The 20,007-nt window shown below is 40.9% G+C and overlaps 1 protein-coding gene across 2 annotated transcripts in view; it reads right to left on the minus strand.

Annotated features, from left to right (window-relative positions):
* Positions 1 to 13,578: 13,578 nt before the first annotated feature.
* ARB2A (ARB2 cotranscriptional regulator A) overlaps positions 13,579 to 20,007 on the minus strand; it is a 651,099-nt gene continuing 644,670 nt past the window's right edge. For both annotated transcript variants that reach the window (XM_068247503.1, XM_068247504.1), the window contains exon 11: positions 13,579 to 14,815. In XM_068247503.1, coding sequence (XP_068103604.1) covers positions 14,673 to 14,815 — 143 coding nt within the window. In that variant the 3' untranslated portion in view covers positions 13,579 to 14,672. The remainder of the gene's footprint in view (positions 14,816 to 20,007) is intronic.

Genomic DNA, 20,007 nt, shown 5'->3' on the forward strand with positions numbered 1-20,007 from the left:
CCTGTATTCGGGGCACCTAGCTAGCCTATACAGGTGGCAACTATACTGGCTACCTATATTGGAGGCACCTACCTAACTAACCTATACTGGGGGCACCTACCTATCTAACCTATGCTGGGGGCAACTATTCTGGCTACCTATATTAGAGGCACCCACCTAGCTAACCTGTACTGGCGGCGCCTGCCTATCTAACCTATACTGGGGGCAACTATACTGGCTACCTATGCTGGAGGCACCTACCTGGCTAACCTATACCGGGGGCAACTATACTGGCGTACCTATGCCTGGCTACCTATACTGGGGGGACCTATAGCTGGCTATAGGGATTCGGATATGTGTGTGCGTCGGGTGTTGCCGGGGGAGGGGGGCTGTTGTTGCCGTGGGGGGGGGGGGGGGGCCCACATCCAGATTCCGCATCGGGGCCCAGAGGTTTGTAGCTACGCCACTGACGGCTACGATTGAATCTGTCCTCTGCTCATCCATCTTGGTCTGGTACGCTGGCTTCTCCGCAAACAACAGACTCAAACTACAGAGGGTCATAAGATCAGCGGAAAGGATCATTGGGAAACCTCTTCCCTCCCTGGTTCAACTTTTTAACTCCAGACTGTGCTCCAGAGCTTTGAGGATCATCAAGGACCCATCTCACCCTGGCTTCCGCTTCTTCAGCCAGCTTCCCTCGGGCCGGAGATTCCGGTCCATCTACACCAGGACCACAAGACACAGGAACAGCTTCTTCCCTTCAGCTGTCAACTCTTTGAACTCTGTGGGCTCTCCTCACACTTGACAAAATTAGCGGTCAACTCAATGTTTCTGTTATGCTTATCTGCTGTATTCTTTAATTAATTGTCTGTATTGTATTAATTGTCTGAATTGTATGTCCTGTTTCACATTAGCCCTGTACTTGCCAAAACCAATTCCGGGCACAAAATAGTCGTGCTTGGTGAAATAAAAATTCTGATTTATTCCCCCCCCCCCCCCATTTTTTTAATTCTGTACAGCACTGCAGAAGATGTTGGCACTATATAAACAAAAGATATACAGTGGGATACGAAAGTTTGGGCAACCTTGATAATCGTCATGATTTTCCTGTATAAATTGTTGGTTGTTATGATAAAAAAATGTCAGTTAAATATATCATACAAGACACACATTGTATTTACAGAAAGTGTGCAATCATTGTTTAAACAAAATTAGGCAGGTGCATAAATTTGGGCACCACAAAAAAGAAATGAAATCAATATTTAGTTGATCCTCCTTTTGCAGAAATTACAGCCTCTAAATACTTACTATAGGTTCCAATGAGAGTCTGGATTCTGGTTGAAGGTATTTTTGGACTATTCCTTTTTACATAACATTTCTAGTTCATTCAGGTTTCATGGCTTCTGAGCATGGACAGCTATCTTTAACTCACACCACAGATTTTCAATTATATTCAGGTCTGGGGACTGAGATGGCCATTCCAGAATCTCGTACTTGTTCCTCTGCATTAATGCCTTAGTGGATTTTGAGCAGTGTTTAGGGTCATTGTCTTGTTGAAAGATCCAGCCCTGGCACAGCTTCAGCTTTGTCATGGATTCCTGGACATTGGTCTCCAGAATCTGCTGATACTGAGTGGAATCCATGCGTCCCACAACTTTGACAAAAGTCTCTGCACTGGCCACACAGCCCTACAGCATGATGGAACCACCACCATATTTTACTGTAGGTAGCAGGCATTTTTCTTGGAATGCTGTGTTCTTTTTCCTCCATGCATAACACCCCTTGTTATGCCCAAATAACTCAATTTTGATTTTATCAGTCCACAGCACCTTATTCCAAAATTAAGCTGGCTTGTCCAAATGTGCTTTAGCATACCTCAAGCGGCTCTGTTTGTGCTGTGAGCAGAGAATCACTCTCTGCATCACTCTCGCCTACAGCATCTCCTTGTGTAAAGTGCACTGAATGGTTGAACGATGCACAGTGACTCCATCTGCAGCAAGATGATGTTGTAGGTCTGTGGTGCTGGTCTGTGGGTTGACTTACTGTTCTCACCATTCGTCGCTTCTGTCTATCTGAGATTTTTCTTGGTGTGCCACTTGGAGCCTTAACTTGAACTAAGCCTGTGTTTTTCCATTTCCTCAATATATTCCTAATTGTGGAAACAGACAGTTGAAATCTCTGAGACAGCTTTCTGTATCCTTCCCCTAAACCATAATGGTGAACAATATTTGTCTTCAGGTCATTTGAGAGTTGTTTTAAACCCGGTGTTAACTGGAGTTCGCATAGCGGGCGGCCTCGGGCGCCCGCTATTATAGCAGGTACCCTTTAAACAGAACGCATCTAGTGCCTTTTTCAACTGTACCTCTTGGTGGAGCTTAGTAATTTCATATGCAATGACTATATATATATATATATATATATATATATATATATATATATATATGCACACATATACAGTGGGTTGCAAAAGTATTCGGCCCCCTTGAAGTTTTCCACATTTTGTCACATTACTGCCACAAACATGCATCAATTTTATTGGAATTCCCCGTGAAAGACCAATACAAAGTGGTGTACATGTGAGAAGTGGATCGAAAATCATACATCATTCCAAACATTTTTTTACAAATCAATAACTGCAAAGTGGGGTGTGCGTAATTATTCGGCCCCCTGAGTCAATACTTTGTAGAACCACCATTTGCTGCAATTATAGCTGCCAGTTTTTTAGGGTATGTCTCTACCAGCTTTGCACACCTAGAGACTGAAATCCTTGCCCATTCTTCTTTGCAAAACACCTCCAGCTCAGTCAGATTAGATGGACAGCGTTTATGAACAGCAGTTTTCAGATCTTGCCACAGATTCTCGATTGGATTTAGATCTGGACTTTGACTGGGCCATTCTAACACATAGATATGTTTTGTTTTAAACCATTCCATTGTTGCCCTGGCTTTATGTTTAGGGTCATTGTTCTGCTGGAAGGTGAACCTCCGCCCCAGTCTCAAGTCTTTTGCAGTCTCCAAGAGGTTTTCTTCCAAGTTTGCCTTGTATTTGTCTCCATCCATCTTCCCATCCACTCTGACCAGCTTCCCTGTCCCTGCTGAAGAGATGCACCCCCGAGCATGATGCTGCCACCACCATATTTGACAGTGGGGATGGTGTGTTCAGAGTGATGTGCAGTGTTATTTTTCCACCACACATAGTGTTTTGCATTTTGGCCAAAAAGTTCCATTTTGGTCTCATCTGACCAGAGCACCTTCTTCCACATGGTTGCTGTGTCCCCCACATGGCTTGTGGCAAACTGCAAACAGGACTTCTTTTGCTTTCTGTTAACAATGGCTTTCTTCTTGCCACTCTTCCATAAAGGCCAACTTTGTACAGTGCATGACTAATAGTTGTCCTATGGACAGAGTCTCCCACCTGAGCTGTAGATCTCTGTAGCTCGTCCTGAGTCACCATGGGCCTCTTGACTGCATTTCTGATCAGCGCTCTCCTTGTTCGGCCTGTGAGTTTAGGTGGACGGCCTTGTCTTGGTAGGTTTACAGTTGTGCCATACTCCTTCCATTTCTGAATGATCGCTTGAACAGTGCTCCGTGGGATGTTCAAGGCTTTGGAAATCTGTTTGTAGCCTAAGCCTGCTTTAAATTTCTCAATAACTTGATCCCTGACCTGTCTTGTGTGTTCTTTGGACTTCACTGTGTTGTTGCTCCCAATATTCTCTTAGACAACCTCTGAGGCCCTCACACAGCAGCTGTATTTGTACTGACATTAGATTACAAACAGGTGCACTTTATTTAATCATTAGCACTCATAAGGCAATGTCTATAGGCAACTGACTGCACTCAGATCAAAGGGGGCCGAATAATTATGCACACACCACTTTGCAGTTATTTATTTGTAAAACATGTTTGGAATCATGTATGATTTTCATTCCACTTCTCATGTGTACACCACTTTGTGTTGGTCTTTCATGTGGAATTCCAATTGATTCATGTTTGTGGCAGTAATGTGACAAAATGTGTAAAACTTCAAGGGGGACGAATACTTTTGCAACCACTGTATATATATATGTATGTGTATGTGTGTATATATGTGTGTGTATATATATATATATATCATATACTGTGTATATAAATATATATATTTTACGTGTATATATATATATATATATATATATATATATATATATATATATATATATATATAGATAGATAGATAGATAGATAGATAGATCTCACACACATACACACCCCCTAGTGTTGGATACCTGAGGTACTTTGCTGCTCTTAAATATTACTTCTTCTACATGCTGTTAAGGTAATGGCAAAAACTGTATGTACAAGCTATTATTTTACATGCAGTGACAAGGCCAGTCAGGTAAAATGAAGACACTTTTCCAATGTGTAACTATGTTGTCATGAAATGTGCATAATATTTCAGACCATTAATGGTGCAAAATGGCAAGTATATTGGGTGAAATGTTATTTTAATGGGTCAGTACACCCAAAATATTTTGGTTATTGATAGATGCTATTGGTATAGACATGAGATACAAAACAGCTGTGTAAGTCACAATCTATCTGTGAACTTTGATTGTGCCCAGCAACCCCTGAACAAATGTGCACGCTCAGCATTCCTCTAAAGCGGGAAGGTAGCAGGAAGGGTGGTACTACCTGCTTTAAGAGGATGCAATACTGATTGGGTGAAAAAAACAAGGTTATTCACTTTTCCAATGAGACAAGGATAGATGTTGCCTATACAAAGACTAAACTGTCACCCAAATTACCATAAACAATTGGATTAGGCTTAAAGAGTATATAAACTTTCATGTATTCCCAGAAGACACCCTCTCCCAGAAAACTATACACACTGTAGTTATTTTAGAAAATAGTATTACTCTCTCTTACCTCTGTCTATTGTGGAGATAGACTGGTGGGACAACTGTTGTATGAGACAGAAGATCGGAACGAGCACCTGAGACTGGTTGTGTAGCTGGCAGTTTCTGGAGATGAATGGTTTGGGATTATGTAATGGTAACATATTCACCAAACCATGGATTATTCCCGTGGTTACAAGTGACAATATATTGAATATTGAATTATTTATATGCCTACAAAACCATTGCTGCTGGCACACTGAAATGGAAACAATTTTTTAAAAAATTCTTTTTACATGGTTTTACTTTTCTTATATTAAATTAGTTTTAATGGTTGACTCTAATGGTGAGAGCTCTGCACATATGTTTCTCCAAATCTATCATAAATAAAAACAAGTAGGTCCAACAATTCATTTTGGATTTCTAAGATGTACTCTTCTGCAGCAGGAGGAATGAGTCTCCAAACTGGATAGACAATATGGTAGGCACAGCTTGCTGCTGGACAGAGCAAGATATAAGAAGCCAGTAAGAGAGTCACCATGCTACACATCCAGAATATATATGGGTTTTTGGCTAGTCTAATAAGTGTATCTGTCACCCACAAAATGGAACTTAATATTTCCTGATGTGATTAAATAGGTGGAAGATGCACCCCAATGGATAAAAAAATAAAAACAAAATATTTATCATAGTAGGAGAACTTACTGGCTGTACAAACGCAAATAAGGGTAGCTTTGCTGAACACTGAAGCAAAAAAAAATGATGATATAATGATTTCTATGTGTAGTAAAGCTAAAAAAAAAAAACATTAGGAGCATAGACACAATACAGGAAGAGTTAAAAAACTCCAGTTATCTATGCAAAAGAGCCATTAAGCGCCATGACTTTCAAAGTTGCAGAGAGCTCTGTCTTCTAAAGCTTGTTATCTCAACTGTCAGTCACTGTATTTCATTTTTTTTCTCCATAGGACAGTTCAAAAGTTCACTAGACTGCTCTGTAAAACCATTTAGAAGGCTGAGTAGTGTGTAAACTGCAAATATTAGAGAATGATGCAATGTTATAAAAAAAACACTATATAACTGAAAATAAAAATATGAGAATATTTTCTTTGCTACTAATGTTCTAGTAATTATCTGTACTACACAGCCAATTCATGATATCATAATTTTTTTTTCGCTTCAGTGTCTCTTTAAATAAGGGAAAAACAAGTGCTGATGGATATGGTCAATTTCCATGCAAAAAATGGAACACTGAAAATAAAAAAAGGTAATCAGGTTGTCAAAATGGAGGATCTTAGGCCTCATTCACATCTATGCAGCCCAGAGGGCCATGCGATCGGAGCACAACGCGTACAATCGGACGCCATCTGCGCCACTACCTACTGCGCTACGGATCCCATCCATTGACAGTAAATTGGTCAACTCTGCGCTTGCGGGCAAGAATGCATGCCGCAGCACACAAGCCCATCATAGCGCATCGTACTGCTGAGCAATGTCTTTGATGTTAACTGCAGAAGGGCTGTTTATGCCCTTCTGCTGTTCTTGCGTGTGACACGTCATACGCGCTTCCGAATGCGCACGGAAGTGTGTATGATGTGAACGAACCTTTTTTTTTTTTTTTTTTTAACAAAATTTATAGTTGTGCTCGGTCAATTCACCACGATGAGGTTCCTTCAGAATTGATCCCCGCTCTACCTACGCTAGTCAGCACACAAACATTTTGTGCTCTAGAACCTGAGTTTTAAGCTGAAGAAAGCTGAGGGAACCTTGCACTGGTGAATTGGCTGGGTACAAAATATATTGCTGTCTATGTTGGGAAGTAAGACCCTCCATTTTGACATCCTAGTTGTTTTTATTACAGTCAATATTTTCCGCTGGTTGTGAACATGTGCTTTGAATGCAGAGGATTAATGACTGTTCACAAGTACTTTTTGTACCATGTGCTCAGCAGCAAATGGAGTATACGCCACATAAGTTTCACTAGATTAACCCAGGTCAAACAAGTGTCAACCAATGCTAATAAAAGAACTTAAGCCGCATCTACACGCGTAGATGCGGCTCGATTGATAATATCCGACAGGACGGATCTTTCTTCCGTCGATTCCCTGCTCGCTCCCCGCGAGGGGACAATGGCAGGGAATCGAGCAGAAGATAAGCGGCGCCGGCGGGGACGAGCGGGGAATCGAATGCGGGGCACGCGGAAGAGGCGATCCGGAGGCTAATCGAGCCGCCGGATCGCAGCCTCATCTACCCGTGTAGATGAGGCTTTAAATACACAGAGTCACCCCAGCTCTCATGCTGCAAAGAGTGCCACCATTTTAGCTGTGTTGAAGAAAAGCCAAGTGCCACTGAGAATGTTTTTTGTGCTTTCATGGGAAGTAGTGCTTTATTTGGGAAGCAAGGTCCATTAAAATTTGTTATACTGTTAATTATTTTAAGCCATTGGGGAATCTTACCCACAAATTTAAGTATATTCTAGTCACTAAGAATTACATTGGTCACATGATGCAAAAATGCCCTTTCTAGAGAGTGACCATCCGGCAAACCCCCCCCCCCCCCCCCCCCAAAAAAAAAAACCAAACACCTATGGATGTCCAAAAAGAGATTGCCTTATTTTTCCCAGTTGCACAGATAGGAGTTCCTGGATCAGTAACATGAAATACAGGAGTAGGCCATGTTAAGCTGTGTAGTGTATACATCCACCTAAAAGTGATTTTACTGTACTGTATATGACTGCCCCTTTTATGTGCGTCACTTCTCTCAAACGGTTTACCAGGCTTTCTCTACCAGTCTTTCAGAATCTGATCCAACAGTAATGAAAACGTGGTCATTGAAACAAATTACATATCTATAGATTACAGCTCAAACCCCTTCCTAGGAAACTATAGAACAGGCCACATAAAGAATGACTTCATTGTTAGTTGATTAGAGTCAGGGACGGATCTAGGGGGGGGGGCAAGCGGGTATCTTGCCCCAGGTGCAGTTTGTTAAATTCTTAAAAAGGCGGCAAAATTTGGATGAGGAATGGCAGTTTAGGCGCCAAAACCTGACCTTGCCCCAGGCGCAATTTGGTCTAGATCCGTTCATGATTAGAGTAGCACTTTAAAACCATCATATGAGATAGCAGGGCCTGGCAGCAGTAGGATCACGGTGACATGGAATATACTCGCTATACTGGGGCTAGCGGTACCTGTACTGAATTAGAGCAATAATGGAAAATACTACACAACAGTAGGCAATAGCGCTTCCTTTCTATGTAGCTTAAGTCCTCCACCAATATTGCTGCAAGATCACTCACAGTGGAATCAGACTCACCGATTGAAGTTGTTACGATCACAATAGCATAGCAGGCCTACGGGGCATTAATCAGGCTTCTCTTACCTTCTCTGGCAAATCCTCAGCTTATCCACTGTTAAAAGCCTTTCTTGATTTCACAACTCACCTCAAAAATGAAGCAAAGCCTCTCATTGCGCAATATCGTCTTAAAAACTTTATTAAAAGTTTGCACACACATTTAGCTTTAGAATATGACAGCTTTTGGAAGGACTTACAGCGGGCTTCATCATGTATCAACATAGGCTTGGGCTTAAATAGGGTCATGTGTATGTATAAAATGATGTGGATGAAATGACATCTGTCAAATGCCTAAGTATGAATGAAAGTTACCGTAAATACTCGCATACAAGCCGAATGTTTGACCCCCAAAAAGTGGGTCAAAAGTTGGGGGGGGGTCGGCTTGTATGCGAGTCTGGTGGTGGTGGTGGCCGTCGCTACTGCTGCATTCACCTTACCCGGCGCCGCTTCTTCTATTCCCCTCCTGTCTGGCTCGATAATTCACAGCAGCGCTCTTCACGGCGGCTGCAGTAGAGAGAGAGAGTGGTTCCCATAGCAACCGCCGCTACAGGAAGCCGCACTCTCTGCTGCTTCCTGTCTCATCACAGCAGCCGCAGTGAAGAGTGCTGCTGTCCTACTGAGCCAAAGAGGAGGGGAATAGAAGAAGTGGTGCCGGCTAAGTTAACCTTCCTGGCGGTAACCCCAAACTTACATCGGGGTAAGCCGCGCAGGAGGTTTTCTCAGGCCCTGCTGGGCCGATTTGCGTAATTTTTTTTTGCTGGACGCAGCTAGCACTTTGCTAGCTGCAGCAGCACACCGATCGCCGCTATCCGCGCCGCCGTAGAGCTCCCCCCCTAGACCCCTGCGCTGCCTGGCCTATCAGAGCTAAGGGGTGGATCAGGACTCCCTTAGATGTTACGACGTCCATGACATCGGTGACGTCATCCCGCCCCGTCGCCATGGTTTGAACGGGATTTCCTGATCGCCTATCGCCGGAGGCGATCGGAGGGGCTGGGGGGATGCCACTGAGCCTAGGGCTCGCTACATGATTTAAAACAAAAAAAAAAAAGCCAAAAACTGCAGCGCTGCCCCCTGGCGGTTATTAATATACCGCCAGGGAGGTTAAAAGCAGCGGTGGCCGCGGGGGAGAGGGGAGGCGGGGGCACTACCTAGCGATACTGGGGCACTATACTAGCGATATTGGGGCACTATACTAGCGATACTGGGGCACTAAACTAGCGACGCTGGGCACTAAACTAGCTATACTGGGCACTATACTAGCGACGCTGGGCACTATACTAGCGATACTGGGGCACTTTACTAGCGATACTGGGCACTATACCAGCTATACTGGGGCACTATACTAGCTATACTGGGGCACTATACTAGCTATACTGGGGCACTATACTAGCTATACTGGGGCACTATACTAGATATACTGGGCACTATACTAGGGATACTGGGCACTATACTAGGGATACTGGGCACTATACTAGCGATTTATACAAACACACAAGGTTATCCTGCGCTCCAAAACCGGGTCACACAATCACAGATGATTCCCCTTTGAAAGTTCCAGCAATGCAGCGCTCCAATAGTGGGGTGGTTGGCAAACGACTAGAAAAAGAAGGAGCGCGCCATAGTGCATTAAACGTTTCAGGGGGTATTTATTGACACATACAAGTTGTACTTACAAACATGCAGATTAAAAGCGCATATCAGCGGACAGCCAGCCGCTTCCCTCAGTGGTGGAGTGAAGCACGCTGTGGCCAGCAGCGTGATTTTCCGATGTCCTGAACTCCGTCCCATACTATACTAGCGATACTGGGCACTATACTAGCTATACGGGGGCACTATACTAGTTATACTGGGAACTAAACTAGCTATACTGGGGCACTACCTACCCATACTGGGCACTATACTAGCTATACTGGGACACACTAGGGGAATAAGGCGGCCAGCATTTCCTACCCCTGGCTTATGTGGGGGTCAACAATTGTTTAGTTTTTTTTTAGGTAAAAGTGGGGGGGTCGGCTTATATGCGAGTATATACGGTATGTTGTAAATATGTTACTCCCTAGAACGCAGACTCCTGGGCTCCGACATGGCTAAGTGACACAGGAGACAGAAGCGGCGTGATATATTGCGCACACAGGAGGGGGAGTGCGCGTGCATAAAAAGTAGTAGCTTACTTGTGAGACCCATCCCCTGATGAGTCATTGTGTATGACGAAATCGATAGGGAGGAGCCTACACGAGTGAGCACGCAAACGCCGGAAAGAACGCTGCTAATGAGCGGCGGAGAAACACGCTAGGAGGGAAGGCCGGTGACTGATACAGCACAAGGAACGCAACGCGGTGGTCAGCCCGGGAGACCGCGCGGGGTGGAAGCCCGCTGTAAGTCCTTCCAAAGACTGTCATATTCTAAAGCTAAATGTGAGTGCAAACTTTTAATAAAGTTTTTAAGACAATATTGCGCAATGAGAGGCTTTGCTTCATTTTTTAGGTGACTTGTGAAATCAAGAAAGGCTTTTAACAATGGATAAGCTGAGGATCAGAATCAGAATCACTTTATTCGCCAAGTGCGACAGGCGCCGCACCCGGAATTATTTGTGGACACAAGGCATATTGGCAAGTGCAAACAGTGCAAGTAACATTTGGATTTGCCAGAGAAGGCGAGGGAAGCCTGATTAATGCCCCATAGGCCTGCTATGCTACAGTGATCATAGTAACTTCAATCAGTGAGTCTGGTTCCACTGTGGGTGATCTTGTAGCAATATTGGTGGGGGACTTATGCTATATAGAAAGGAAGCGCTACTTCCTACTGTGGTGTATTGAACTAGAGGAAAACGTATCACTCATCTTTTATGCAATGAGCATGCCTATTTGGACTTTTAGGATGATTTATGGAACATTTTGATTTCATTTTAACTAATATTTTAATTTTCACCATTCATATTATTGTGGACATTTTATTGAATACTCCTGTTCTAATTACTGATGTATGGCAACTTTTATGCGAATTGTATGCAAGCGATGAGTTTATAAGATTAACAGTTAAATACTAAACAAACCAATTGTGTTTCACCTAGCTTTTTCAACATTATAAAGAAAGTTAGATCCCATAAAAATATCCAATAAAAGGCACATTATTAATTCAATTACTAAAAATCTCCAGTGCCTAAATATAGTAAATCACCATGTGAGAATATTTGATTACATAACACACATTTTAATGGGTGTAAAATTTGGGATAAAAATATTTATTTCAAAAATGTTAAAAATGAAAATTTGTTATATTTAAAATGGAAGAAAGGCATCTACACTTAAAATAACTTGGAATATTTTTCACAGTGTTCATGATTGACAAATCATACGTTTTACAATACTGTATACTCAAGAATGACAAATTAAAATGAATACTTTTTTTTATATAAAAAGGTAACTTAATCCTCTTAGGACACCCATAACTTAATTTACAAATGATTCTGTATCTGTTGCTATTTCAAGCAAGACCAGTTAAAACATAAAACAGCTGAACAACTATTCATGCGAGCAAAATCCACCAGCACATTAAGACATTTGTTCCCCAGTCATTCCACTGTTGCTATCTACGGTTTAAAAAATTATCCATTAACATCACCTATCTTAAAATAGAACTTTTTAAATGTAAAAAAATGTTTAATTGTGTCACTAAAGTTCAAAATCAAACCTGGGTCATTAAGAGGTTTTGTGCAGCTTTTGAACACAGGTGCAGCTCACAGGGGCAAAATACAGAAACCAATCATGAAACAAAAAAAGAGGAATATATGTTTCATCTAATGCAATCACTGGTTAGGACTTTGGGTATCGGAAAATTCCCAGGGTGATTATACAACATTAAATGTGTATAGTAAGACAAAGCAGTGGTAAAGAGAGAAAATACATTCTGTAAACTATCTATTATGAGGAAATTCAAATATTTCTGGCAGCGGAGGTCATAGTTTGCAGATATCTTCAAATCATTAAAGGTTAATGCTTCATTCAGCCCAGTGATAGCCAATATAAAAACTATTGTTTACTTTTTATTGATAGAACAGAGAGGAAGTAAGAACATGTTGAGAAGGCCTCCATATTTAGTGGTTCCAAGAGTTAAATCCAAAAGAAAAGTTGGTTTCAACTGGGCACCGTATTCTCTTCTAGAAGTTTCATCACTATAGTTTAGGATGTTTCTCAGTTTTAATGGGGGAGGAGATTTCTAGACATTTTTCAAACACAAATCGATTTACTTCAGCCAAGTCTGTGCAAACGTCAATAGTTTAAGTGTCTGGCTAAAGGTTTATATGAATTTTGGAACATCTCCCGGAACAGGAAAGGGTGTCCAGTTAAGTTGCTTTATATTTATTTGGATATACTATGGCCTTGATGAATGAAACCCTTCCCATAAATATGGTTTCAATAATTGCATGTAAAGTGTCTATCTGCTTCTGCAATTCAGAAACAGGGCCCAGGGCTTTCAGCTACATATTATTAGAAGATTTATGAAATACTGGCCAAGTAAGGCTGCTTAGCAGGAAGGAAGAGAAGTACCAACAACAATATGACACATTGCATCTACCATAGAGGTTTACATACATTAATACATTGCGTGGCACTTCTCTTACATCAGAAATACCATGTGCAACCTACACCGCAAAGCTTCGATCTTCTGGGGTTACGTGTCAGGAAGAGGTTGATGGCCTGGGGTGAAAGGGAGTGGGGATATAAGGGCCAGTCATCAGGAGGAGTTTAAAGTTAGGGGGGAGGTTAGAGGAAGACATTAGGAAGGAATTTATGTTAAGTAGGTTTAGATTAGGCCTCAGGAATATGATTCAACTTTAAGGGGATTGACTAGGGTCTGGTGAGCAACCTAGAACTACCGCCAAAACACTATTTAAAGCTGTGACGCAAAGCCAAAGCAGCAGAGTATTCAAAAAGATTGTACAGATAATCTATACCTGAGTACAAACAACTGATGCCTTCTATTTAAAGGATACCCGAAGTGACATGATGAGATAGACATGAGTATGTACAGTGCCTAGCACACAGATAACTATGCTCCTTTTTTTCTTTCTCTGCCTGAAGGAGTTAAATATCAGGTATGTAAGTGGCTGACTCAGTCCTGACTCAGAAAGGAAGTGACTACAGTGTGACCCTCACTGATAAGAAATTCTCATTTGTATCTCTTTCCTGCTCTCAGAAACCACTTTCTGCTAAGAAAGTGTTTTATAGTTGGAATTTCTTATCAGTGAGGGTTACACTGTAGTCACTTCCTGGCTGAGTCAGGACTGAGTCAGCCACTTACATAACTGATATTTAACTCTTTCAGGCAGAGAAAGGAAAAAAAAGGAACGCAGCATAGATATTTGTGTGCTTGGCACTGTACATACCCATGTTTAACTCATCATGTCACTTTGGGTATCCTTTAAGGATGGTCACAATATGATTATTTCTTTTGTAAATTATACTTCTTTCTTTTTTTTCCATTGAAGTATCTAATATGTCTTAAGTTTCTCTGCCTTACTATGTCAACTTTTCCAGGAAGTTTGTAATTTAAAAGCAAACTGGGCCTAAAAAAAAAAAAAAAAAAAAAAAAAAAAAAAAAAAAGGAAAACAATGTGGGCATACAAGTGCAGATTCAAGGGCCAGTATATGCCTTCAGAGGAAACTTCCTCAAAGTACTGGCATGGGGGCTCCAGGCTAATCCCACAATACACTGCTGGTGCCTCAGTTACTTTCGTATTCATTGGCACCTTTTGGCGTCTGCACTTTTATGGCCACTTTTTTTTTCTGCTGGCAAAAGTGGTACAAACTTCATCCGTTTGAGATCATATATGGCATCAAAAGACTTCCCTGGGAACAGTTTCTCTCGTCAGTAAAGATTATAAGACTTTGTGAAAAGATTCTGTTAAATGAAGCTCAACATCTTCCTTCAGGAACAAAAAAAAACCATAACATGAAGCTTAAAAAAGAAAAGAAATCCAGGCTATAGAATGAACCAGAAATACGTAGGAAAACATGATTTTTCTTCCACAGTGTGAAGGCTTTAAATCTGTGCCCCGGCACTGTAGGAGTTAAGCAGTGAAGGCCACAGGGGTAAGGAGAGCGAGCGGGCCCAGGGCAGTGGAGCAGCAGACAAGCTATGGCATCAGCTCAAAGTGTAGGGTGATGTCAGGGCAATTAGACTTGCACCATGCTGTACTGTGCAGCTCTGCTGTCAGCCTTAATCTGTGCTGTGATGGGCAGCACGGAATCCAAGCAGCAGACCACAGGAAGCACAACCAGTGAACCCATATTGCTTTGACAGTTGCACTCATCTAGAAATAATGTAAAATGCTATTTAAATGTATACATCATGACCATGTGCTCTAGGAGGAAAACAATCTAATGAAGGGCTAAGAGACTAGAAAAACGATGGTGGCGAGGACTGGGTGGAATCTGATTGTTTCTTCCTCCCCCCCCCTTTCTTCCTTTTTACAATTCATCGTTCTTTATCCTGTTGGAGCGCCTAGTAGATACTATCTTGCTTTTTGTGTCCTTGGCTTCCAAGGCTTCCTTGAAGAATCTGAAGATGGAGTTGAAGCTTTTCCACGAGGTCAGTTCATGGCGCTCAGTGCCTGTGAAGAGATGGAAGAAAGCGGATGAGCGTGAGTGCGAGCTAATTGTCACTAAAAGGTATAGATGTCACACACAGGCATATAAGCGTAATAATGTTCATGCTATACATCTATGATCCTCTAGCAAAAATATTGGTCCTCACACATCAAAAAGTGTCTGTTACCTGTTAGATTACAGAAATTATGTCTCTAGGGAATGTGACTATATGAAAGACACAATATCACTGGTTGGTCAATGAACGACAAAATACAAAGTATGAACTGAGATCTGTAATCTTCTCAATCCCAGGCAGTATTTAAAAGTGAATTGCTGTTTATCTGGTAGCCTTGCCAATTATCACCTTGTGCTGTATGGAGTGTTTTATTGCATGTTTACGATTAGTACATCCTCTGCCTTATGAATGATGAACACAATCTTATAACCTGCAGAGATCAATGCTTATGTCAAGTCTACATAAAATAAATAGGTTTGTGATATGTTTTTATTAAATCATGAATTATTTTATGAAATACCATATTTATTGCCTTGATTCATTCAAAGGTACAATCAGATACCACAGAACCTTTGGTACTCTTGCCAACATCTTGGTAGTGTGAAGACCTACCTAAAGTCTGTTTGAATTATTTCTAATTCGGTTGACTCTTAAGAAGTCTACTGATGCGCACTGGTTACCACCTGATCCAACCACTTACAGTAAGCCTGGGAAGCGGTTTTATGTCTGTAGGTGTGTCCAACCCCGCCCAGTCTCCTGAGCTGCTCAAAAGAAACGGCAATCTGCAACGTTGGACTTTCTGGTTGTATTCAGGGGAGGAGGTTCTTAGACCTCTCCAGCTTTCGTCAGAAAAACAAAAAACAAGCGAAGTCTGCACATTTTTATGAATGGGTTAACTGCAGGTAGCTTCACAGTACTTGTTAGTAAGGTTGTCAAAAGATTGCTGTGTCTGTGACCAACAGGGAACAGGGAAGATTTCAGATTCTCTTTTGTTCATCTGCAGCTGCAGAAACATGTCAGTTCCTGTAATCTGTGAGCAGCAACAATGTTTTGGATGTTAACGTTAATATATGTGTCATTTAACAGTTATAAATATCATGTTTCACTTGCCAGCCACACAGAGAACCCAAATACTAATATTAGAACAGAGGCGTGTTATCTAGATATTACATTGCGTGAGCTGGGAAGTAGGTTGCCGGAGAGATCTCGGAAAAGGAATATTGTACTGCTGCCAAGAACAACTCTGGATTCTCTTACAATATCTTTTAAAACAAAATAACTTATTTACAAAAAAGGTGTGAAATGTTAATTAAATGTAACCACCTTTGAAAGTGAAGTAGTTTAGTGGAATTAGCACCTTTCATAAATAAGAAAGGCTATTAATGGTGTCAGATTTTGCAGTCAGAGGTGTCATCTTGACTTGTCATTAGTCAGGCTCGCTGCGCGGTGCTTCGAGAAGAAAGTTTCAGAAAGTGAAGACAGCAGTTTGGAGGAAGACCATATGTGAAGACTGGTGTGCAGACTGAGGAGAAAAAGTACACTTACACACTGCTGCAGACAGCTGAGTGCATCACACAGCATATGGCAAAAACTTGTTAACGGGAACCTGAACTGAGAGACACAAAATAATAAAGAATGACAGGTGCTGTAACCGGCCAGGGAAAGTAAAAAAACAGGATCTGAGAGAGCTGGTGACCTCACCAATAACCAAGAAAGAGGAAAAGACCACAACCAGTGGGGGAGACTTAAGGTGGCCACACACCATATAATTTTAATATATGTACAATTCAAGAATTGCAATCAATTTTTCTGACTGATTATAACATTTAAAAAATATGACCAATGTATCACACATATGTTACATTTTCCCCCAATTATGATAAAAAGGATTGGAAACTCTAAGAAAATTGCTAGGGTGTGTATATTAATAAACTGACAATCTAACACACACCATACAATCTTTAGAAACATTGAAGAAACATTTCCAGCATTCCAGATCGATAAAAATAAAAACGGGAAATCCGATCAGATTTTTCAGTCGAATGAAAAAAAAGCTTTCGATTTTTCCAGGAGATCCGATCATATTTATCGAATTGCCATAAAATCAGATCATTTTATTGTATTGTGTGTGGCCACCTTTAAAACCACGGAGATTGGCAGTGGTAAACAAAAACAAAAAAGCTGACCCACGATTGTGCAGAGCTTTTAATAAATGGCAGATAAACGAACCCAAAACATGTAGGAATGTCAGCTGTTCACAACTTAGAACTCGGCCAATGATGGACAAATATGGAATGTAGTAAAGAAACAACTATCATGAAAAATGGTAAAATTATAAAAATGCATGTAAAAATACAAATAAGGCATTACTTTTTCCTATACCACTGTTACTTGCAGTAGCTAGTAAGAATCTGACAGATTTTGAATGAATTCATCTTCTCACTAAGGATTCCCAGTATTCCCTGTTTGTAAAAAAACAAAACAAAAAAAAACAACAAACGCTTTCCCTTGAAAGGATCTATACAAAAGATGCCAGCCATACTCCCTACTATGGCAGCTGGACTGAGCAACGGTGCTTTGGAAAATAAAGAAAACCGTGAGAATCTCCCATGAGGAGATAAACCAGTCAGATTTTTATTACCTATTGTATGTAATAGCCACATAGGAAAACATTTTGAAAAACATTAAATACGAAATGTTGCTGGAAACAAATCATTTCATATAATTTAGCATAGAGTTTATATACGTTGAAGTTATGTGCAAAAACTGGAAAGATACCTGCAGAGCCACAAGAAGTAAGAGCAAAGGGCAAAAAAAACCTCCAAATATTAAAAATAAGGTAACAAAACTATTTGTGAAGCTTTATAGAGGGGTTTCAATATAAAGCTTTGCTATTTATACTGTCTATTACAGTGAATAAACGTAATTAAAAAAAAAAAAAAAAAAAGAAGTACAGCATTTTCCCTGCATTTATACCAGCAGTGGATACCATGAGAATACTTTTAAGACTTTCTTTTAAAAAAATGTTTTAACATTCCTCCTGGCCAGTAATGTTAAGAGCATACTGATTCTCTCCTGTTTGCAGTTTTCTCAGGGAAATGGCAGTTTTCTTGTACATACTGCAGACAGGATTTCTTCTGTCTGTTAGCCAGTATCTACCACTGAGCTGAGAAGAGCAGCGGGAAGCTGAGAATGACCTGTATATAAATAAAAATACTTTTTATATCCACATAATGCAGCTACCCTATTTTTGCCTAACTGGATAGCCTGTTAGGCCCTGCAGTGAGCGTTTGTGGCCATAGGAACTAACATAGCACCAGGAACCTATTACAGGCAGATCAGGTTTCTAGGGGGATAGTTTACAGGTGTGGACAGATGAAACTGGAAGAGGACAGCTATGAGCTATCGGCAGGAGTATGAAAATGGGTTTGCGTTTTGTATAGGCACGGCTACCTGTTTTTACTCAGTCCAGTGGCAGGAAGACAAACTCTGACAGGCAGTAATAATTCTGTCAGCTTTGTGAAAACAAATAGCCAGTCACTGCCCTGAGTTAACTGTTAAATGTGGGGGAAAGGGTGGGGGTGCAAGGAAAATGAAATAAACCTTATTGAACAGGCTTCACCTTATGAAGCACTTTGCGTGAGTTGCTTTACAAGCAAATTTACACCCACATTTTCCATAACAAGCCTATACCTTGGGAAACAAATGTTAGCTCACAAAAAAATGCTACAGTAGTGTTTGGTAATTGTAATTGTTGGGGTTCAACTTGTGACACATTTAAAATACCAAGTTTCACCTATAGCGAAATAGAAAACAAGTATAATGGAAAATGTTTTGAAGAGCCAGGTTGCGCAGATTTCTTTCATATATTCCCAGCTCTTTCTGCCCTTTTCACTAGTCACCCATAATTATGTCAAAGGGTAGGAATCAGAGTTAGTTGGCAGAGGATATCAAAATGCTCCACCAATGGGCTCTATTCACAATCACACATGCGGTAAGAGATTTTTTTACCGCTATATTACTGCCAGTGATAATTTCCGCATGTTTTCCACATTCACTAAAAATGTTCCGCATGTTTCCCGCATGCGGGAACCATGCGTAAAAAGTTTTGGGAAACATGCGTAGTTACATAGTAAACATGCGGAAAAAAAGTGGCATAAAAAAAAAACTTGTCCAAAAAAAAAAATTAAAAAGTCCAGCAAACACAGCACTCAAGGGTCCAGACTCCATTTAAGTCAATGGGAAGCGAAATATATCACCAAGTACTAGTAGGTGATAAAAAAATCGGTAGTTAGGTGAGAAATAAGGCACCCCTTTTTTTGTGAATTTTTATTTTTTGCGGGAACTACCGACTTTTGCAGACTTTTATAGCATTTTTTTACGCATGTGGCTAATTAATGCGTAACATTTTACGCATGCGGTAAATGTTCATGCTTGCAATTTTGTGAATGTCAAGATGGTCTCATTTCAGTCGGGAATTTACTGCAAGTGCATTTGCGCATGCGGAAAAAGATTGTGAATAGAGCCGAATGTGTATGTAATGTAAACAGTATATAAGCTTGTAACCTGGTGGTGCACGGTCCTCTCTAGACTCTAAAATATATAGTACTGTAGTGTAAACACTCAATGTTAGACGGCTGTGACGCTGAGGCCACCATGTATAATGATTAGTGGTCTTGCTCACAATTGCTTAGATGTTGGAACAGAATGTTTGGATTACTACAATCTCTACTTCATCAGGTTGTTCCGGGGATTTATGATTCTTTCTCTTCCTTGGGAAAATTGATGGTTTAATTGAAGATCAGACCAAATTGCCTTTTCCCCCCCTTTTTCTTGCTTCTAAAATCACAATAGCTAAAAACTGGAAAAATACACATTACATTAGGCCTGATGAACGTAACTGCGGTAATATTGGTGTGCACAGACAGCACACAGCAATATAACCCTTCTGCCAGCAGTACTGTGGGTTACGCTATTAGTGTGACCCGCGGTACTTGAGTAGCAAAAGTGTTGCTATGGTAACACACTTTACCATTAGTAACATGCATTACCGTAGCAATGGTCGCACTACTTGAGTACTGCGGGTTGTACCAATAGCGTAATCCACAGTACTGCTGGTGGAAGTAAGAGCTGCAAGAGTTTTTTCTAAGCGTGTGTGATTTTAAAAGCTCTTGCTAATGTAATGCAATGTGTGTGTTC

The sequence above is a fragment of the Hyperolius riggenbachi genome, chromosome 1 (assembly GCF_040937935.1).
Source record: "Hyperolius riggenbachi isolate aHypRig1 chromosome 1, aHypRig1.pri, whole genome shotgun sequence".
Classification (NCBI taxonomy): Eukaryota; Metazoa; Chordata; class Amphibia; order Anura; family Hyperoliidae; genus Hyperolius; species Hyperolius riggenbachi.